Source organism: Prenolepis imparis, unplaced genomic scaffold, assembly GCF_030444845.1.
Source record: "Prenolepis imparis isolate NDT839.2.m4 unplaced genomic scaffold, iyPreImpa1.0 SCAF_13, whole genome shotgun sequence".
In the NCBI taxonomy this organism is placed as follows: Eukaryota; Metazoa; Arthropoda; class Insecta; order Hymenoptera; family Formicidae; genus Prenolepis; species Prenolepis imparis.
The window spans coordinates 2,707,584-2,732,128 of NW_028141171.1; the positions used below are offsets into that span (position 1 = coordinate 2,707,584).

At 29.5% G+C, this 24,545-nt stretch overlaps 1 protein-coding gene across 4 annotated transcripts; it reads right to left on the reverse strand.

Moving 5' to 3' along the window:
* Nucleotides 1–2,326: 2,326 nt before the first annotated feature.
* On the reverse strand, nt 2,327–18,208 carry LOC145944382 (angiotensin-converting enzyme). Of its 4 annotated transcripts, XM_083052672.1 has the most exons (14): nt 18,149–18,193; nt 17,716–17,772; nt 9,229–9,441; nt 8,963–9,127; nt 8,801–8,882; nt 8,500–8,640; nt 6,998–7,180; nt 4,802–4,896; nt 4,557–4,708; nt 4,280–4,407; nt 3,926–4,172; nt 3,714–3,803; nt 3,480–3,587; nt 2,327–2,922 (listed from the first exon to the last, which is right to left on the reverse strand). In XM_083052672.1, the coding sequence occupies exons 3-14, from the start codon at nt 9,430–9,432 to the stop codon at nt 2,331–2,333; spliced, it is 2,187 nt and encodes a 728-aa protein (XP_082908798.1). In that variant the 5' UTR covers nt 9,433–9,441; nt 17,716–17,772; nt 18,149–18,193; the 3' UTR covers nt 2,327–2,330. The 4 variants fall into 4 exon arrangements, with proteins under 4 accessions (XP_082908798.1, XP_082908797.1, XP_082908796.1 ...); XM_083052671.1 differs by having other exon boundaries at nt 17,716–18,208; XM_083052670.1 differs by lacking the exon at nt 17,716–17,772 and having other exon boundaries at nt 18,149–18,206.
* Nucleotides 18,209–24,545: the final 6,337 nt, after the last annotated feature.

Sequence of the window (24,545 nt, forward strand, 5' to 3'; positions counted from 1 at the left end):
AATGTAAAATATTTTGTAAAATATTCAGTTTTCGATAATCTTATTTTAATACTTTTATGGACGGAATAATGAGACCAATCAATTAGTGTAAAGCCTTGTGTCCACGATACTAGAACTCAATCCGAGAACTCGGACCAAGTTCTAGCATCGTGGACACAAGGCTTAAAGAAAACACATAGTTGCTTTTAAGAAAAAGTATGCAGCTGCATATTGCAAATTACACAAATTTTTTTAAAACAATTATATATTTTCTTTACACCAATTGATTGGTCTTATTATTCCGTGCATAAAAGTATTAAAGTAAGATTACCGAAAACTGAATGTTTCACAAGATATTTTATATTTTATGTCAAAATACTGTAAACTTCAACTCTCATAACTCGGAAAGTACTTAATAAAAAATAACTCAATTATAGTGTTTTGGAAAGCTCTCGAGATAAGCTACAAGAATATGCAATAAAAAATAGTAGGTTCCATTTAAGAAATTAAAGATGACCTTCATGTGATCTTCAAACAACTATCCAAGGTCAAACCAATGATACCATCTTATGTCCCCCTCAAAGTCAAAAAACTTTTGTATGAAACATTTATTTCTACAATCAAAAATCAAAAAGTTATTGGAGTGGGTAACTTAAAATGCCTCACCCTGTATATGAGTTATTTATATATTTAATATTTAATATTTTATAATTGTTTTCCTTATTCCTAATTCTCAATACATTGTGCGTTAATCCATTTTGTTTCCTTATTTTAATTTTAAAATAAAATAGTGTTTGTATATGTACATAATTATTAATATTTTATATTTATTTCTATTCCTAACATTTTTTTATTATGCGCAAGACCTAACAAGTTAATGCTGAATTAGTTCTTTCGTTTATATTACGCTACGATCAGAAAAAGAAATAGCAACTGTATCATGAAACATCAAAATAAGAGAGTAATATTAAGTGTAAATTTACTATAACAATTCTTTGCGACCATATATATGACACTTCGTCGGGATCTTTCCCTTCAACACTTCTTTTCAAAAAACACGCTACAAGTTTTTTTTGTTACCAATCTGTTAAATTATATACAAAAATATTTACCAAAAAATTTTATCTTAAACAAAAAATATTTTATTAATAAAAACTCTATTAATAAATTGAAATATTTAATTTTCTAAATAATATTAAGATCTTGATTTCGTGCTGATTTGATCGATTAACTCTTGTTCATTATTTTCAAAATTAGAACATTAGAAATTTATTTAGAATCATTGTTATTCGCTACTTCTAAAAATAATGGTATTTTAATAAAAAATTGAACATAATTTATTTAGTATATAACTATGAAATAAATAAAATTATTTTATTTGAAAAAATGTTTATTTAATTAATAGATACAGCATGATTCACACTTTTGTGACTAATTTGTGATCGATACAGTTTTAATATATCTGTATCTTATATTAAGTGGAAAGTATAAGTCGAACTGCGCGCGATTTCTTTGGCACAATCACATTGATCATTGTATCATTTTTAATTTATAGAACATTTTTATTGTCCTGCTTGAATAGGTATATATCTTTATAAAAAATATAAATTTCTCACAATGATACATAAACAATGCACAAGCACAATACTTGAAGATAATACTAAATATATAAATATGTAAATTGTAGAAGAATAATCTACTTATATACTAAGTGTTTATACTTATACTAAATTATTTAACATTATATAATAATCCTTATTTAAGTTTTGTTTTTCTTAATTAACTATTTTTCTTTTTTTCAAACGTCTCTTTTCAACTATTATGTACTAATTATACACAATACTTATACAATTTTATTAATTTATTCTATAAACAGTGTATAATATATGGGAACACGAGAAAGTTATATCAATTATATTAAGGTACAAATTTAGTAAAAGCTTAGTTGAAAGATGCTATTTATATTACAAGTTGTAATGTGTAGAATTATGTGCAGAATATGTGATAAATAGAAATATATCTAAAAAAAAATAAGATTTATATGTCATCAAATGAATAATAGAAATAGTTGAAAGTTTAGCTTGGGTAAGACTTGAGAATAAAGATAAAAATGTGAAATCGAAGATGCAATAATTATATAAATTATAAAGAATTTGGAAAACAAAATATATGTAACATACAAGGAATATTATATAAGGAATGCGTGATGTCAAATGTTCCGAAATCAATTATAGAATTATAGCTCCCTAAATGAGAAAGAGAGACACTGTTTGTGATAATAACTCACATGATCAAATTTTCTTAACGACTAAATGCGAAAAATAAATATGTTTTTAAATAACAAAAATGTGCTAAACGTATCGTCTATTTTTTGGCGTTTTACGACATCTTCGTCTTCCGAAAATCGCAATGATACAAATGATTACTATCGCTATAAGAACTGCGCTTATCGCCCAAACCGCTTTGCTAGTGTTAATTTTAGGTGTGCTATCGTCCAAAGTATCAAAGGTCAATGATGATTTATCCGAGGAAATGTTGGTTGGTAAATTTGTGCCAGAATTTTTTAGCTTATCTTCTCGAATATACACAGAAGATTTAGCCTCCAAAGATTTTTCTACTTTCGTCTGCATCATGTTTTTCGTATTACTTATTATCTTGTTTGGTGATGATGTAATAGCTTCTGTCGTTCTGTTTATCTTAATGATCGGTTGTGGCGTCGTGGTAGGAGCATTGATCTCTTGCAAGATACGTTTTTCCAATTCTTCAAGTTCTTTATCCGCTGTTGCTCCAGATTTGTACTCGAACTCTTTTTCATTTTCTTCAATAAATTCTTCCAACGGTGTAAAGTAAGAAATGAGAGCATCCGCGGATATATCGTCTATATCTAAGAATTTGTCCAAAATATCTGGCCACTGATGGGCTCCATCCTGTTGAATCATTTTTCTACAAGCGCAGAGACATAAAAATATTAATAAGTCTTCTTAGAAAATGTATTCAATATAGCTTAAGGCTGATCCTCGCCGCGGCCATGTTAGATTGTGACGCCAGAGGCGAGAAAACACACGCTGAAAATTCTTAGATGCCATTTTTAAATGAAAAGATATTTCGATAAAACACTATTTCAGTTGGCTTTAGCATACTTTTAAAATACCTCGAAAACTATTCTTTTCCCTTGACAGTCAATCAACAACCGTATGATCGTGATATCAGATTTTGTCATGCGGAACGGCTATATGCGCATATGCAAAGACCAGACGGACTGAGCCTCATATTACAGTCATTTTACAGCTTTTGATTGATTATAAAGGAAAAAAGATAGTTTTTGAGGTATTTTAAGAGTGTGCTAAAGCCATCTGAAGTGCTGTTTCATCGAAATATCTTTTATTTTGAAATGGCATCCAATAAGAATTTTTAGCGTGTGTTTTCTCGTCTCTGACGTCACAATTCCAACATGATCGGCGAGGAGTCAGGAGTCTTAATATATATATATATTAACTTACATTATATTGCCGTTTAGCAATTTTCCATTAATACCATCGTATCTGACTTCAGTCGAGTCTAGAGTATATTCATATAATAGGAAAGATACCATTATGCCAAGGATTTTGCTGTAATAAATTTTCAATTGTCATTATAAAAATATATAGTATAAAATTATATTTCTGTGCATTATACATATACGCACATGCATACAAATTGTATATACATATAATATATATCTAATATATACTTACGGAAGATACGGTTTATTCATGATAATATGAATGTCGTCCAAGAAAGTAGGATTATTTGTATCGACGGAAGAGACACCTTCATATTCCTGCCTAATACACACAATTATATATATTCTCGTATTATAAAAGTAAAGTAAAGTAACTGTAATATATAAATGTCTGTGACTGTAACAGAGAATTTTGAAATATATGTGTATAAAATATTATAATACCTATATTTCCACCAGGATGATACTAAATCCGTAGGATCAGTAATGTTCTCCTGAATTGCATTTAATCTCCACAGATCCGCAGAGTAATAATATGCTAATCTTGGAAGAACATTTAGGGCGGTTATCATTAAAGATACAATCATACGTTGCTCATTATCATTAATACTGTTCATCAAATAAGTACGATTTAACCATGCAGGACTCGCTGATAATATTCCAAAGAATGTTGATATGCCTTCTTCTAATCCTGTAAGACCAAATATTTTTAATATTAAGGTACTTTAGTATTTTCCAAACAATTTCGGCATGTATACATGTATATATATGTATATTTAAATCGAAATATTTCCTTACCCGAATATCTGTTAATTGTATTGAGAATAGGATTGCTTTCTATAGTAATTTGATTAAACACAATTTTTCCCATGTCTTCGTGAGCTCTCAAGAAATTGCTTATGGTGGCTTTAGAACAAGTAGACACTCTAAAATAATATTTAAATTTTGTAAAGTATTATTAAAATTATAAAGAATATGATAATATAAAAAATTATAATTAACTAAAAATGTGTGTGTGTGTGTGTGTGTGTGTGTGTGTGTACACACATTTTACACGTTATTTTTTTGTATATACCTTATTGTACCATCTTGACAAAAATTTAACAATTTGGAAGGACAACTTTTGTTGAATTCACTCTTATCCCAAAATTCTGCTTGTGGAACTTGTTTCAATAGTATGGAACCCAATTTAGATGCAGTTTTGTAGAGAGACTTTCCAACATATTTCTACAATATTAATTTAAGAAAACACTTTACAATAAATAATTATAATCTAAGTAAGTTTAATATGAGAGAAACACACAGTAACGTTCTCTTTACCTTTTTCCAAAGATTCTTTTTAATATCATAGATTAACTCTGAATAGGGTAAAACATCCGATGAAATATCTGTCCAGTCATATCTTTGTAAACCACCTTTTAAGTAAAATCACACAAGAAATTGCAAGATTTATCAATTGTTATTTGTTCATCATTTTTATTATATATAATACACACTAGCTTTTCGGCCCGCGCTTCGCGCGGGCCGAAAAGCCTGTATATGACCTTTTTTAATTTATATCTCCTATTCTTTTTTTCTTTTGATTTTTTTTATCATCTTTCACCACGATTTACTTCCATATTTATGAACCGATTTTCGTGAAACCTGTACCAAAATTTTCCTAATTTTTCGGGGAGTGATCTTACGTGTAATTTTTTTTTTTTTTTTTTTTTATGTTAATAAGCACAGAATTCTGTCTGTTTGGAATTAAATTAAAAAAGAATAAATAAGAAAAGAAACGAAAACAAAACCACATAACATCTATCCCCGCGTAACATTAGAAACATTTTGGTACCGATTTCACGAAAATCGGCCTATATATAAATGTAGGAGTAGTTCGCGATCAAACAGAGAAAATTAGGTGTTTTGTCTGTTTGACCGCGAACTACTTCTACATTTGTGGATCGATTTTCGTAAAACAGGTACCAAAATGTTTCTAATGTTACGGGAATGGAGATTATGTGGTTTTGTTTTCGTTTTTTTCTTATTTATTCTTTTTTAATTTAATTCCAAACGGACAGAATTGGGTGCTTATTGACATTAAATAAAAAAAAAAAAAAAAACAAAGAAAAACTACGTAAAATCGCTCCCCGAAAAATTAGGAAAATTTTGGTACCGGTTTCACGAAAATCGGTTCATAAATGTGAAAAGAAAATGGCGGTCAGACAGACAGACAGAGGAAGGAAATTATATATATAGATATATACTTTTGTTGTTTATACTTTTAACATTTTGTATCTGCTTTTTTGTATAATATATATATTACAAAATAAAAAAATTAACAAAAATATGAGCTTTAAAAATTGATATTATTTACTCTTTGATAAATCTTCCAATATACAGGGTAATTCGTATAAAGTGACCGATTTAATCATTAACGAAATTTGAAGATATATGAAAAAATAGTTTATACCAACATGTTCAGTACAAAAAGGGACATTATATAGCAGAAACGATTATTTTATGAGTGGAGGCATTAAAGACATTTCAAAATCAATTTTATTTTTTTTAATGGCGGAATCCTGTATTTTTTATTTCATAGAATGATGGCTTTTAAATACAAATTCAATAAAATATACAGCTATGATTGCTCGAATCACTGCATAACACTTGAAAATATTTCATTAAAGCTAAGAGCTACTAAGAAGAATAATGAATCATTTGACACAGGCTTCAGATCTGTGTCATCGAGTCCAAGGTCCAAAATTTTGAACATATATTGTAAAGAATCGAAATACAAGTCATATTATTTGAATTTTATTTTACTATGTATTTATGGTCTTGATTGGATATCCTTATGTAATATATCATTGAACTTGTATTTAAAAGCCTATCATTCTATGAAATAAAAAATACAGCATTCCATTTAAAAAAAATTAAGTTGACTTTGAAATGTCTTCCTCCACTCATAAAATAATTGTTTCCACTATATACAGGGTGTCCGGTAATAGTCACGCCAACCGTCGTGTGCAGATTCCTGGGATCATTTGGAGACGATTTTTCCTCAGCAAAAATGTCGAGACACCAATAATTTTCGAGTTATAAGCGATTGAAAATAAAGGGTTTTTCGCAAACTAAGCCTTGTGGAAATAAAATAATAATAAATTCACATTCTTCAGTTAATTTTAGGTAGAGTTTACTTTAATAGAATTTTAATTTAAGGCTTAGTTACAAAGATACATGATGGCAAAAATTGAAAACATGCAAAAAATAATGACCTCCCTCGACATTTGTCCCCCTTTGTGCTTGTACAATACATGTCGGTATAAACTATTTTTTCAAATGATTATGTCTTCAAATTTCGATAATAATTAAATCGGTTACTTTATACTATTCACTCTGTATATATATATGTATACATATCTTTTGTTTTTTAAAAAACAAAACTTCAAGTTACTTTTATTGTGTTACATAAAATATAGAATAAACAATTATAACAAATTCATTATAAAAAAATCATATATAAATGTATCTTACCAAGTAAATAAGCAGGAACTGTGTCATTTATAGAAAATTCATGCTTTTGAGCTAAGTTTGAACTGATGAATTTTACAATCTTCTTATGAAGATTATTAATCCGACTCCATTCATTATTTATTTTGTTATATCCATTATGGTATCCTGACAGCATCTCCCAGTATTCCCTAACATTTTTGGCACCTATAATCAAACATTTAAATGTTATATGTATACTTAAGATTTAATACGCTTTATTATGATCAGCAAAATCTATATTGAAGTCTGCTATATATTTTTACCAACAGAAAGAGTGCAGATAATAAAACCTCTTATGTAACAGATAATGATAGCATAATGTTAACAGAAGTGTTACAAAACCTGCTGACATTTGACAGCAGGTCGATAGAAGAAACCGAACAGGATTTGCACAGAATTAGCATAGTAGATTGGCGGCAAAAATCGAACAAGATTTGCGCGATCTAATGACAAATTGACAGCAGGATCTGCATTTTTTAGTTCATTTAAATGGAATAGTGATGTAATCGATATGTTTCTTCGTTTACTGTTATGCGATATATTTTCTCGCAACCAAATTTCAGTCAGAAATAGATCAAGTCTGCAAGTCTACTAATAAAAGATCAAAAGTATAGTAACTATTTTCTATTAATTTTTAATTTCTGATACAAGCCCAACATGAGATTCAGAATATTAAACTGATTGAAATCAACAAAATAAATGGAAAATTATCCTATATAGTTTAGTGCCCATTTGAAGAATAAAGCAAGAGTTCAATATTCAAATAAATTTTATATCTCGAGTTTTATAAATTAAATTAAATTATTTTTACTATTTACTTTATTATTAATTTAAGTTAAACTAATCGTTTGTTATGTGAGAGAGATATAATTCCTGTTTCCTCGCCGATCATGTTGGAATTGCGACGTCAGAGACGAGAAAACACACGCTAAAAATTCTTATTGGATGCCATTTTGAAATAAAAGATATTTCGATGAAACAGCACTTCAGATGGCTTTAGCACACTCTTAAAATACCTCGAAAACTATCTTTTTTCCTTTATAATCAATCAAAAGCTGTAAAATGACTGTAATATGAGGCTCAGTCTGTCTGGTCTTTGCACATGCGCATAGCCATTCCGCATGACAAAATCTGATATCATACGATCATACGGTTGTTGATTGACTGTCAAGGGAAAAGAATAGTTTTCGAAGTATTTTAAAAGTGTGCTAAAGCCATTTGAAATAGTGTTTCATCGAAATATCTTTTCATTAAAAAATAGCATCTAAGAATTTTTAACGTGTGCTTTCTCGCCTCTGACGTCACAATCTAACATGGCCGCGGCGAGAACCCAGGAGCCTTAATACGAACACAGATGGCTATGGTTTGGGATTTTGATCAAATTTGCTGTCAATTTGCGCACATGCTGCTAATATTTTGCTTACTGGAAATTTTGCGCATTTTACACATAATTATCTATACAATATGTTCTGATCGATGCTAACCGTTTTCTTTTGCAGCTTTAGCGACGAGTGGCAAATTGTTTGAATAATTCGTAACTAGTGGCAGTAATTGATGATGCCAAGTATTCCAGGCAACTTGTTTATCTTCGAGCTTTCCACTATGTGAGAGCAAATATTCCACATCTAAAAATTCACACAGTTATAAATATTATATTAACAATAATATTGTATACAATTTATAAACTAAAATAGAATCTTTATATTATGCAGTAGTAATAATTATTAATAAAATTATTCTTACATTTTATATATGACAAGTTAATAAAATTATAATAAAATATACCTTCTCGTAAATAGCTCTGCGATTTATTTGTATAACTAATGGTCGATTGTTGCAGTTCCATGATGCCAGCAAAATGTATAAGCTGTACAATAGTTAAAAGTATTTTTAAATTTCTACTAAATATTAAAATTAAAAGCTATATAAAAGCTAAAAGTCTCTTACTTTCTCCCAATCTTTGCCTTTTAGCAGTGCATCACCTGGTTTTTTAATTACATCATATTTGTATTGAAGAGATGGATCGAGCTGTTCTTTTGTATTCCTTGTTTTATTAATTATTTCACTTTTCCACATTTTGATCGATTCTGCATAACTATGCTGTTGTACTTCCTAAAAAAATAGCAAGGCAAATAAATTTAATTTATATACAAGAATTATATACACAATACATGTAATTAATTAAACAAGTGCAAATTTGATAGTATATTTACCCATTTTGATAGTGTTTCGTTGGAAGGTGACATAATGAATGACCACTGAACATTGGCAGTGTTGTAACACGCATCTTCGTAATCCAATTCAATTAATTGTAAAAAGGCTTTGATTTCAGCTTCCGAGAGACTGTTGTTCAGCGGAAGAGCGATTACACAGACAATAAAATTAAAAATGATCCACCAGTTCCATTTTGATAGCATCCCTTTAATCTGCGAATCATTTTTAAATGTTTATATTTATCATACTCGGACTCGGAATAATCACAGCACCAGATTACAGGAAGAGCAAAAATATGTTTTAACTCATAAACTCATAGTTTTAGTAATATTCGATATAATATCTTCCAATATACATATGTATACATATATGAGACAGTTAGGAATTGTTAACTAAAATCGTCAAAAGTCAAGTTATAAATTTTTTTATTATTTATAATCAAAGGATTATAATAACATCCGTTTTACCATTTTAGAAAATAAAATGTTAAAAAATAAAAACGGAAAATTTTTAATCACACGAAATTCAGAAATTACAACTCTCGCTTTTAGGTGCTTGAATACAAACTGATACGATACAAATATGACAATAACAGATATGAAGATACTAATTCTTATACCAAAATCATCCAAAATCACTTTATTTTGTCTAGTAAATACAAGAATATCAAAACACGTGTATAAACGAAATTCGATGAAACTAAGAATTTCTGAGAAATGTGGTCAGAAACAGAACTTTATATATTATACAAAGTAGTCGAAATATACAGTGTAAACTTTTATTACACAAGTGATTAATTTAACATATTACAAATGACTTTTTGTTTACCTAAAAAATATGACTGCTTTCATATTTTTGAACGGTGGTATATATATTATACATATATGTATATATTACATATATATATATATATATATATAATATACACACACACATACAATGTATATATATTATATATATTTATATCACTAATACTGAGTTAATAAATTAAAAAATAAAATATATTCTTACTGAGTTCCGATTTGTCCTTGGACAAGTGCAGACGTGTTTTTTGGTAAACCTCCTGTTTAGAGGAGGATTCTCCAATGACCTTGACCTTGACATATGTCATCAAGGTCATGATTCTGAACAACATTCAAAAGAATTTAGCCGTCGCACATTGTTTACTGAAAAGTTATTAACAAAACAATTTTCATAAATAGACTATTATTTTTCTGACACCTTATATATTTGAGAAGTAAATATGATGTGTGTTATCCACAAATATTCGTAAACGGCCGGCCCCCCTATCTGAGGTTCACCCCCATCACCCCGTGCTTTCAGCGCGAAACGAGGTCTATATTTGAGGGAGATTTGACAAATATAGATTTCGTTTAATGAAGTGAAGGTTCTACGTGGGTTTCCACGCAAAACGAGGTTCAACGCAAACCTATATGTGTCTAGTTTGCTAGTAGTGGAGCCCCCCGCAGGGGGGCGGAACACACTGTCTCCACGCATACACTTTTTAATGCAAAGTGAGGTTCCATATAGGTTTACAACTTTCTATGCAAAACGAGGTTCAACACAAAATCTCACTTCGCCAAGTCTTAAAAAGTGTATGCGTGGAGACAGTGTGTTCCGCCCCTCTGCGGGAGCCTCCACTAGAAAACTAGACACATAGGTTTGCGTTGAACCTCGTTTTGCGTGGAAAGTTGTAAACCCATGTGGAACCTCACCAAACCCATGTGAAAATTCTTTTGTTAATAACTTTTTAATAAACAATGAGCGACGGCTAAAACCTTTTGAAGGTCACTCAGGAGAGTGACCTTGATATGTCAAGGTCAAGGTCATTGGAGAAACCTCCCCTAAACAGAAGTTTTACCCTTCTTTTTTATTTGTGAATCTGTTTGACTTTGTACTCTTTTCTACCAGTTGTTGGCCAAAAGTCGTATAGGCGACAGGGTCATAATCGATTAATAACAACAACAACAATCATATTCTTACTCTTTCTGTAATATACTCATAAGGAAGATACTTCAGGTGTTCCTCTCCAATTTTGATGAAATTTAAATATGTATAGTAGACCGAAACCGAAAAAAAAGGGATACGTATTTTTTTATAGCTGCCCAAAAACATTTTAAGGGGGTGAAACTGCCTTTGGAAAATTAGGATCGTTTGATTGTTTCATATATGAGCAAGCAATTTTTGAACTAAACCAAATGGAAAGTTGTGTTCCCATGATGGAAAAACACAATTTGGTGGATTAGATTGAAATATTTTATGGGGGTAAACCACCCTCAAATACGATTAAAATTATATAAAAATTTGCCAAATAAGGTAAAATTTAAAAAAATCTAGAAAAATATGTTTTACATTAGTCAAAAAGAAAGTTGACGTTTTCGAATTGTGTTTATTACGATAACATTCAAATTTATTTACTATAACATATATGCAAATTTCATCAAAATCTGAAGTATACTGAAGTATTGCGCAATATACCAGCAAAATGACAACAGATTTACTTAGAGGTTACTAGCAAATTGGCATCAATTATGTCCGCATACTAAACTTGTAATCTACCAGCAGAAATATATACGTGTTGTATATACAAGGTGCACGAAAAGTCCCAGAAATCTAATATTTCAGAAAGCAAGCATTTTACAAAAAACCGTTTTAGACAAAAATTGTAGTGTTTAAAAGAACCCATTTAGCAGTTTGAACGATTTGACCTTAGATGATATTATTGAGATCATATCAAGATCATATCATCTTGAATTTTTTAAATAACATCCTATTTTTTTATATAAATCGATTTTTCACAACATTCTGCATAAAAAAAGTTATAAGGTTTTCTCCAATTGATTAAGGTTTTCTCAATTTCTTCCAATTGATTTCTCTCATTATTTTGTACATAAAAGTATTGAGAAATAAAAACAAAATGTTACATAAACATAGATCTCAAAATGTTTTATTAATGCTTTATTAAAAAGTTATAACAAAATTTAAAATTTTGTATTGCAGAAATTATATATATACATATATAGAACCATATATAACCATCATATAAGTGATATGTCGTATATACGAGGGTGGTCTGAAAAGTTCGCGGAGCGCCATCTTCAAATCAATAATAGAATTATATAGTGTAGTACATTTTCAAGTTTCATTTGTTATATTAACATATGGAAAGTTTTAAGTCTATCTGTTAATTCATTCTTTGTTTACAAGCCATTCGAAGTTGACGTGTCAGTGCATTTTTTAAAATGGAAAAAATTAAGCACCGTGCTGTAATTGAATTCTTTTTGTAAAAAAAGGATTGAAAGCAATGGAAATTCATACTGAAATGGTAAATGTGTTAGCAATTTCCATTGCTTTCAATCCTTTTTTTACAAAGAATTCAATTACAGCACGGTGCTTAATTTTTCCATTTTAAAAAATGCACTGACACGTCAACTTCGAATGGCTTGTAAACAAAGAATGAATTAACAGATAGACTTAAAACTTTCCATATGTTAATATAACAAATGAAACTTGAAAATGTACTACACTATATAATTCTATTATTAATTTGAAGATGGCGCTCCGCGAACTTTTCAGACCACCCTCGTACATACATAAGTAATATGCCGTTCGGTGTTTATCTTATCCGCTTCTTCAAGTCATGTTTACTATTTGAAATAATTGAAGGATGTGAATACTAGTAACGAACAGTGCTTTGTAGAACGTTGTCCCAAAAGTTCTCATACACGGATATTTATTTTGTGTATAGTTATGACTACAAGGAATGCCAAGAGCTTCTGTTAGAGAATATCAATGAAGTTTACCTAACAGTATTTAGGAATTTATATTCGTGTTTTCAAGATATAATAAAATTTATATTTTTGCTGTAACTTTCTAATAAAGCATTTTAGGGCTTATGTTTATATAACATTTTTTTATTTCTGCTCTTAGAATATACTACTAAAAAAATATACATATATACGTGTATATACATATGTTCGTACATACGAAAGGTATTATTACAGAATAATTTTATAATCAAAAAAAACTTTTATGAGCATTTATGCCACAATTATGTATGCTACAATATCGTTATGAAACATTACATGGGAAAAAAAAGAAGTAATCATTTTATATCCGTCTCACACACATACACACAATTAGTCATAATAATACTCTGTAGAAGACTAAACATTGAAGAATATGATTTTTACAACATTTTGTAAAATACAACAGTAAAATATTTTCGAAAAAATTGTCTGAGAAAAAAAGTCCATATATAAATATGTAAAATATGTCCACAAATATTTTTTATCTTATATGTGATCTCTGTCCGTATATACAGGAAAAATAATAAGAATAATTGTTTCGCATCGTTTTTTTTTTTTTTTTAAACAAATGAAAATCGAAGTGAGAAGAAATTGCCTATATATAATCATATAAAATATATCAATCATATAATATAAATATAAAACATGTGATTATATGTAGACTTTTTTCTCATATTTTTCAACTTTTACTTTTTCGAAAAACCGATACCAATATTATTTCTTTTTTATTATTTTTTTATTATTCTTATTTTTCTTGTAGATACAAACAAAGATTATACAAGAGAAAGGAAACATATATGGACATATATTATGTCCAATTATGTATATTTACATTTATTTATGTTCGAATTCTTTATTTCCCAAGTGGACATTAAATAAATAAAATAAATTCAAGCATAGAGAAAAAATATGTGAATAAATTGTGAAATTATATAATAATTTATAATAATTGTGTTTTGAATTATAATAATTGTAAGCTTTTTCGTGATAATTCTGATTTACGATTATACATCTGAATTGTACATTAAATGATATGTTATAGTGAAAAAAACTCCCGAAAAAATCCATATATAATTATATATACATAATATACTTTATATATGAATGTATATAAAATGTTCCTATATAAAAATGTATAATTTTATATAATTATAAGTTATTAAATAAATAATAAAATTTAAATTATAAAACTCAAGATTTTATTTATATAGAAATTTCTATTTTATTTGCATTTCAAGTAGACGTGAAAAACAATTCACTCATTCGAACAGTCGTCTGTCGCTATTTTCAAACAATCGGTTCAAGACCTGAATTCCTATGTTAGGATTATATCAGAAAAATTAAACTGATAGAAAAATATATTACATTTTTAATATTTTTAGCTGCGCTTTTTGCACGCTTTATATACTCTCATAAAAAAAAACTTGTTGAAAACTTACAAAATAGATAATCGTAAGAACGTATAATCGTAAGCGAATGAATATATGTATATAATATATAATCCAATATTACAAATGTTTATTCAAAAGACATATGAGTTATCTTTTGATTATAGTTGACGTCAGTTGTATAAACATGCATGACTAATATTCGACGTTAAAATGACGTGTCTTTGCTACTTGAAGTTCATTTTCTTGATATATATTTTTAATATGATATAACATGATTACAATATAATAAAACTTCATATATGTATATAATTTTGTATTTGTGATCTTATATATATATATAATAAAAATCAATAATTAACGTTATATATAATTGTATATATAAGATGCATCGTACACCATAAGTTATATATTTATATATTTTTATATATATATATATATATATATTTTTCACTGGGCATCTTTTATATACATATATATATAAAATTATACGTAAAAATATCTGCCTGATTATATAAAAAACATTATCAAAAAAGCACAGATAAATTAGTAAAAGCAATATATATATATATATATATATAATTGTATATAATCATATATTATATGATTTTTTTCCCGAGCTGAGACATAGATCAGTGATAAATCAGAAGTGACATTTGACTTCATAAATCATCAATTTATTGAAAGAGACGTTGACCTTTGCATAGAGAGACAAAAAAGATAATAAGATATTACAGATAGTGTGTGCGTGTGTGTGTGTTTAATTAGTGAATAAATTTATTATTAATAATGACTAATGTCTTAAGAACACAGCACTTGATAAGGACCGAAATCTACGGTCGAAACGTCGTGAATTAATAAAGTTCATTTTTGCCAGAATTGGTCGATTTAATCTTCGTCATTTTTAATTATTGTCTGGTGACTCTACAGTTAACATTTGTTGTTTATTATTAATATGTTAATATATAGTTAATTTATTTTTATCATTAATATATAATAATAAACTATGCTTAAATAAAATATTATTTTTAAATAAAACAAATTATTTTATAATAATATATCACGTTGCATTTAACTGTTTTAATTCTTGATATCAATTTTAAATATAATATATATATTTTTCACTGGGCATCTTTTATATACATATATATATAATATAGTACACGTTTCTTTCTTTCAATAAAATAATTTAATGTATATATTTTTTTTATAACATAATTTATTAATATTATTATAATAATAATTTAATATACTATACATATATGATAATATAAATATAGTTAAATAATATAGCTAAATCGTATCGTATTCCTAATGTTTATATTCTTCTGTATTCGCTCTCCCATTCTTAAATTTTAAATCCTTAACAGATTTTGAGAAGTTTACAACTATTAATATAAAACGAAAGAACCAGTCGATATAAATTCAATTCCTACATTGTTTTCATAATAAAATTCACGTAAAAAAAAAAAAATAATAAAATCTCTATCTTGTTCGTCTTTTGTTCTTTAGAAAAAGACGAAGATTCTGTCCATTTTCTCTGTCAGTAACCTTTTTTTTTTACATGTTCTTTATATTTTGAGTTTGCACTTACTCTTTATATCGATAACTTTACTGCATGCACAACATAAGAAGTTATAATTGAGTCAATATAGATAAGATAGATAATAAAATAGCCAGATAAAATTTAAAAATTTTGCTGTTAGTCATTCTGCAAACTAACCGACGATTAAAGATAATCGAAATTTAATCGAAGTGATGACTCTAAAGTTTCTACTAATAAGGTTTAAATTTAATTGGCGATTAACTTACAGGATGATAATAATTTTAAAATTTTTTAAAAATTTCTATTATATGCTATAATTGTATCATTACAAATTTTGATGTTATCTTGCAGTTAACCAATGTTAGTAACCACATTGATAGAAACGAGCAAAAAGGCCATTGCACGTTAAAAAGTTTTAGTAAGACCATAAATAAATCGGAGTGAGATCATAAAAATATAATGACCATAAATAAATTAATTTAGATATAAATTCCTAATATGAATGTTTATAATAGAAAATAACGAAAAACAAAATTATTCCGATCGGAAATGTTTCCGAATAAATGCATAATAGCTGCCCAGGTCAAACATTCTCACAACGTAGTAAGAAATGTTTGACGTATGATGTATTGGTTGATTTGTTTTTGACCTTACGGTTACAACTAAAATTTTTTCACATGTTATGACCTTAAGAGATATATATTTTGCCTTGAGATAGTATAAGACTACGCTGTTCAAGAGCCACTTTTATAGATACTTTTCGCGAAAAACAGATTTTTGATTGGTCACGATGGCAATTTTTTATCGACTATATGGATATGAACGTTCTTATATTGAATGAGATCGATTTGTGAATGGTACAATAAAAAAAAGAAATCGATGTGCAACCCCCCAGCACAAAAATGCCGAAAGATGCCGAAAAGAATATCTAATTTTTTCAAATGAATTTTTTTTGCTTTTTTTAGAATTATTTTATTTTCTATAAGAATAATTAAATATATAATATATTTTCTCGTAACGTTTCATAAACAATACAGAATGTAAAATGTTTTAACTGTTTCGACCTTCTATAAGTTAAGTTAGTTCAATAAGTTCTTTCCCAAATAACGCCTATAAAAAGCTATAAAAAATTGTCCTTCCAATATCTTTTAAATCTTTGTGTTTGTATTTGAATTCATATCGTTGAAATAAAGTGATTTTTTACGCGCGCTTTGTTTTTATTTCCGTTTGAATCATGAGTTAACGTTTTTCCGTCTTATGTCGACAAAGTAAAAAATTTCCATTTATAAATTATTCATTGTTGAATGTAAAAATAATTTTTCTGCAATAATTGTGACTTAATTATTTTATGAAATTTCTATCTAGAATATTTCGATATTTTTTCAAGGATTATTTTTTAAAATAAGTACGAAGAGTGATGATGTTTGTAAACAAGATATATAAACACGTGATGTTAATTGAATCATGATGTATAACGATTAAGAAATATATATTACGATAAACGCGAATACAATTCACAATTATCGTTGAATAATCAGTTATCAATTATCGACATTAACAATTTATTTTTGAATAAAAAATATATTTAAAAAAATTAAAAGAAAATAATCGAACACTTAATTTTATTTTAGCCACACTTTTTTACAATTTTTATAGTTAGAAATGAAACAAGTACATGCAAAGCAAAAAAAGAAAAGATAGAAAATGTGAAAAAAATGCAAAAATAAAATTATAAGTATTTACCTTTAATAAAATCGAGCGTTATTACGCTCGATTCTTGTGGCTCACACTACGAACACACTACGAACAAATTGAAAACAGTATATGACAAAATGCGAATGAGACGAAACTTAACAAAGAATATATCTCGACCGTATATAGAGATTGAACTGATTGTCCGGCACAAAAGATTGTCTCACGATGGTCAAAGTTCATCGAGTAATTATATTTTAAGAAGGGTCCACTGAGATCGGACTCCGCGTGTGCTTAATAAGTTGGCAATGTGTAACACGTTATCAAAATGCCCGGACTTTGACGTCACGCACGTACAGAGTACACGTCTGCCGTGTGACTAACTATTTATGCCAAGGCTCGGCAGAGCCAAGTTACGATCGATTGAAATTCCATCGCATCACGCCACCATTTTCAACGTCAGTGAATGACGATGCGTATCTACCATATCTGCCATGCCCATTCCATCGTCACTTGCTATCCGCATCAGAGAGAAGACTGAGAACGGCCATACCGATCTTTCTTTCATATATTTTCTATGTACCTATCAGAAACTTTCTAATAAGTTACGACAGAAGAAAACTATTTTTGATTGGTCCACTATTTTTCGTCATCTCCCGCTTATATTTGAATTCTGATAATTTTATTATCCTTAAATATAAAGCAGTTAAAAAATAAATTTTCAAAAATATTAAAAAATAGCATATTTATATTAGATGTCTTGATGTCTATAATATTAAAAGAGAATTTTTCGTTTAAATTATAAATAATATTTAAAACGTCTTTAATTTAATGGCCATATTCAACGGATTCAACCGCTAAGTAGCAATCGAACGTGATTGGTTTCAGATCCAGCCAATTAGCGTCGAATGACATCGGAAAATCCCAACTCTGGTCTAGTTTCCACCGATGCGTTAATTCGCACCTAGTGCGGCGTAGAACCAAATTTTAAGTCGATGGAAATGCGACTGACTGGTTCATTTCACTCCCGCTTCGCTCTACAAACTTTACCGGAGTAGCAGCGAATTGACACAAAATTTAGTCGGTGGAAACGGTTGAAAGTAGATAGTGCCAACCTTTACTTTTTATTTTTAACTGATAATTCAACAAAATTATTTTATTATCTATTTTCCTTTTATTTATCTCAACTCAATTATCTCTGTATTTAATTAATATGTACATTTTTCAGAGTTTAAGTTTGTTTACATTCAACAAGCAAAAGTTAAGTGTTGGCGTTAAGTTGGCTCTCCTAAAATATCAATCTTCCTCGCTTCTATAGTCTACTTTCGGTGGAAACAATAAATTCGACTCGCACCGAAGCAGAATCGGATTGAAGGCTTCGGTGGAAACTAGACCTCTGACTTAACTTTAATCGATGATTAAACTCTATATATCTTTGTCTCTTTTTAAGAACGTATCTGAAAAGAGATAAAAATATAGTTTAATCGTCGATTAAAGTTAATCAAAGTTGGTCGAAGTGGCCCTAAATGACTTTTCATCTGGCTCACTTTTAACATTTTCACTACATTTTGGCTGGATTCTGTAAAGCACATATGCGCGCATTTATCTATAGTACACATTACGTATATTATAGAAAATGCGTGCATATGCGCTTTACGGAATCCAGCCTTTATATTGTTATTACTAAAAACCCTCTAATACTAGAGTCCTTATAATATGAGTCTGAACATGGTCTGGACAGAGGGCTTCTGCACACAGGACGCGTCGACGCGATAGCCAATCAGATTTCCGCCGCGCGTTAAAAGTTGAACTCGGTCCAACTTTTATTGGCTATGCAAGTCTGCAGGAGCCATAACGCGTCAACGCGTCTTGTGTGCAGAAGCCCAGAGTTGCCATCCTTCCTATCGGTGTCGACAAAGTATGGCGGAACCAATAAAATTTGTACTTTGTGCGCGGTATAATTCAATTGAGAGGAATAGAACAATAAGGAAACAAACTTGTTTAACAGTTTTATTTATGTTAAAAATATGTTAAAAATAAAAATAATAAAATTTTAATTAAAAAGTATAAATAATATTATTTAATAGTAGAATACATTGTCATAGTTTTATTACTAAAAATCTTATTTTTTTAATTATCTTTTCTTACAATCAATTTTTATGCAAAATGTAATAACGTTTCATTATTTTATCGAATAAATTGCAGCAAGTAACGCATGTCATAACGAATGTTAGCCATTTTTTCAATAAAAAATTTTATTAAATTATAATTTTTGTTTTTAAGGAGGTTCGGGTGCTTCATCGTGATGGGGGGGGGGAGTGGGACGCAGGGAGGTGAAAACTTGGCAACAGCATACTAACGTTTGAAGTTGGCATTGCTTCCCGCGTGTTATTGTTATTGCTTCTGTCACCGACGAGATACTTAAAATGGAACAGTATATAGATGGAAAGGAAAATTTATAAAGAACATATTTTATAATAATTAGTTTTTAATAACATGCGTAATTTATCAAAAATTTTCATATTAAACACATCGCACTTTCTATTCAAATGCCCCGTCATATAATTTCTACTATATTTATTGATTGCACTGTTGCCATCATTTGTTTGCGCTCATTTCTAAGCAGAAAAATCAGGCAATTTAATTTTTAATAATTAATTTCTCTGCGAAATGTGCGGTAACCCATCCCTTTTTTTCAATCATTTATTTGTAAATTGTTAAATTATATGTGCAAATTTTTTTCTCATTATTATTTGCATTTTTTCTTGCATTATTTCATTCTGAAGTTGTACATACACTGTGTCATTTCCCATAAAAAACTATGCTAAAAACTAAAATTTTTTTAATCAATTTTTTTCAAAACGTGGCCATGAAAAATTCCAAAAAAATTCACATAATTCTATGTTACATTGCAGAACAATATATTAAAATTACTTGAGGCTGGCTGCATTTTTTTGAAGCACCTGAACCTCCTTAATATAAGACGCAGTTTTGTCAAAATCACACGAGAGAGAGAGAGAGAGAGAGAGAGAGAGAGAGAGAGAGAGAGAGAGAGAGAGAGAGAGAGAGAGAGAGAGAGAGAGAGAGGGAGAGAGAGAGAGAGAGAGAGAGAGAGGGAGAGGGAGAGGGAGAGAGAGAGGGAGGGAGAGAGAGAGAGAGAGAGAGAGAGAGAGAGAGAGAGAGAGAGAGAGAGAGAGAGAGAGAGAGAGAGAGAGAGAGAGAGAGAGAGAGAGAGAGAGAGAGAGAGAGAGAGAGAGAGAGAGAGAGAGAGAGAGAGAGAGAGAGAGAGTCGATAAAAGAAGATCCAGAATATGGGCCTATATCATCAATGATATATCCAGCTTCATTAAATGTAACGCAAAAGATGAAAAGCGATATAAAAAATTGAAAGATATTATCCGAAGGCAACAGCTAAACATGATTAAAATTCGAAAAAAATTAAAGGTTTGAGATTTACTATACATACTTTGAAAAATGTGAAGATAATAATGATAAATAGAAAAGAACTTTATATTTAATTTTTACTGATCTGCAAATTAAAGCTTTATTCACGAAAAAACGAAACGTTAAAATTTGATCACATGAAACAATTAAACGTGCTCTGCATTAAAATTTGTTTGTGGAACTAACGAATATATTCATCTAAAGAATTTATTCATCAAGGAATACCACTTCCAAGTATTCGAACGTTGCGATGAAAATTAGAAGCCTTTCGGTTTGAACCTGGAATTTCGGAAAAAATTGTTGAATTTCTAAAAAATAAGAAACGTTATTTTGAAAATGGGCACTCATGAGCACCCAAGGAAGCAGCGACTAGAAACTTGTCAAATAAATATAACAGTGAAGAGTTTTTAAGTAATGACGAGTTTCATCATTTGATCTTATTAAGAAAAAAACCAGTTCAAACATTATATGCAGTGTGTTCGAATAGAATAGGCAAAGAATATATATGAAAATAAACATCAAAAACAGTTTTTTTTAATAAAGCTTTATTCGTCGAGTTTGTCAGATACATTTTTCTTTAAGCTATTATATGCAATTTTCTACAGTTTTCAAGGCATTACAGTACACTCTTCATAAAACAAAGCTTGTCGTTTACCTGATGGGTATATTTTAAACATTCACAGTCCCTATTTCTCAGATTTTTTAAATAACGATGTCTATATACTGCAAAAGGACGCCAGTGATCTATGTGGTTAGTTGAGAGACCGACATATCTTTGTATATAATCCTTTCATTGCTGTTGGCGCCTATAGGTGCTTTGAAAATTTACTTGTAGTTGTGCTGTTGATACCTAACTAATTATAAATTTAATAATCTGACGCTATTGACGCCTTTAGGCACTTATTTTTTATTGGCAACAACTGCATAGCAATAAATTAATGTTTTTAATGTAATGCAATTTAGTGTTTCAATTTCATCATGAGCCACATGCAAGGCGCTCTAACTGCATGCATGCTGCAGCTTGCACAAGAGCCAAATATGTTAAAGACATAGGCCCATATTCTGAGCTCACATTTATCGGCACATTTAAAGAGCCACATTTAGAGGCGCAGATAAATGTACTAATAATATGACTAAAGTCGGCGTATTCTCATCGCACATTTAAAGCACCTCTAACTTACAATTAGATGAAGTACATTTATGATTAATCCCGCTAAAAAATTTTTTATATGTAATAATCATATATAACATAAAGTTATATAAAAATGTATAAAATTTTATATAAGCTATGTGTATAATTATTATATATAATTTTATATAACTTAAATTATATAATTATATATAATTTTATATTAATGTTGGCTGACTTATATACACTCGTCAAAAAAATTATTGCAACACGTAATTAATATCAAAATTTAGCATAAATTCAAATAAGCGTATCTCTGCGAAAAATTGTCGTATTTCAAAAATTTTTTTTTGTTTTAAAGGGTAAAGTCTCTATTTTAAGGAACTTTCGTTCGATTTTGATTTTATTCTCTCCCCCTTTCACCATCCCTTTAAAAGGAGAGACGTGTTTTTTTTTCAAAAAATTGCATAGTTTGACGAACTCTACGGAGTGTACTAAATTTTTTTCGCAAATATCATTATAACTATCGTAAAATATGGACTTTTCTCTACAAATTTTAAAAAAAATTGAATACCGTACGATTTTTTTTCGCAAAATTACAGCATATCAAAGTTACCTATGCATTTTTGCCTATATATTTAATTACCGCCAACATTAGCATTACCCGATGGGCATTACGGGGAGGTTACTGGTCGGATTTTGCCCATCGTGTGTGTGTGTGTGTGTGTGTGTGTGTGTGTGTGTGTGTGTGTGTGTGTGTGTTTGGGCAGGGATATATGTGTTCGTATTTAAAGTTGTATTTCTGCCTCGTCTTCGGATGACCTCTTGCAGGCGCTCACGCATATTAATGCAGGCTCTAATTGTGGCTTGCAGAATTTCGAACCATATTCGATGTAGGGCTGCTTCCAATTGTTGGAAATTGGTTGGTAGTCTTTCAAAATCATGCAGCCATCTTCCCATAAAAGGTCATCCGAAGACGAGGCAGAAATACACAATTTTAAATACGAACATATATCCCTGCCCCAACACACACACACACACACACACACACGATGGGCAAAATCCGACCAGCAACTTCCCCGTAGTGCACATCGGATAATGCTAATGTTGGCGGTAATTGAATACATAGGCAAAAATGCATAAGTAACTTTGATATGCTGTAACTTTGCGAAAAAAAATCGTACGGTATTCAATTTTTTTTTAAATTTGTAGAGAAAAGTCCATATTTTACGATAGTTATAATGATATTTGCGAAAAAAATTTAGTACACTCCATAGAATTCGTCAAACTATGCAATTTTTTGAGAAAAAAAACACGTCCCTCTTTTTAAAGGGATGGAGAAAGGGGGAGAGAATAAAATCTAAATCGAACGAAAGTTCCTTAAAGTAGAGACTTTACCCTTTAAAACAAAAAAAAATTTTTTGAAATACGACAATTTTTCGCGGAGATACGCTTATTTGAATTTATGCTAAATTTTGATATTAATTACGTGTTGCGATAATTTTTTTGACGAGTATATATACAGGGTGTCCGGTGGTTTGCATTTCACCTGTCGTGGGCAGGTAGAGTGGGTGAAACCGAATAGAAAAGTCCTTTACCATTTCGCAAAATTCGCAATAATTAATGAGAAAATAATTTTAAAAGATTGGCCAATTCGCGCGCCCTACAAGCACGCGGCGAGAAGAGACAGCCCAGTCTTACATGGTTACTAAGTACGCGGCGAAAAGAAACAGTCTAATGTTACGCGGTTGCTAAGCGCGGGAAGGAGCGATCTACAAAAGACAATAGCATGTATGAGCAGCGGATAACGCTGGACCCCCGAGTGGGCTGTCTCTTCTCGTCGCGTGCTTGTAGGAGCGCGAATTGGCCAATCTTTTTTAATTAACTTCTTATTAATTATTGGGAATTTCGCAAAATGGTACAGGACTTTTCTATTCGGTTTAACCCACTCTATCTGCCCACAACAGGTGAAACGCGAACCACCGGACATCCTGTATATATATATGTGTGTGTGTGTGTATGTATGTATGATGTATGTATAATTATATATAACTCATACAGAATTTTATATATTTCTATATAATTTTATATTATTATATACATATATGCAGTGAAGGGTAAGATACATTTAAAATGTATCTCGATACAGATACAGATACATATGAAAAAATATATCTAGATACAGATATAAATACACAAATTAAAATGTATATAGATACAGATACTCAGATACTTTAAAAATATCTCAGATACATATCAGATACTTTTAAATTATTATATTTTATCATAATATTGGTAATATGCACAA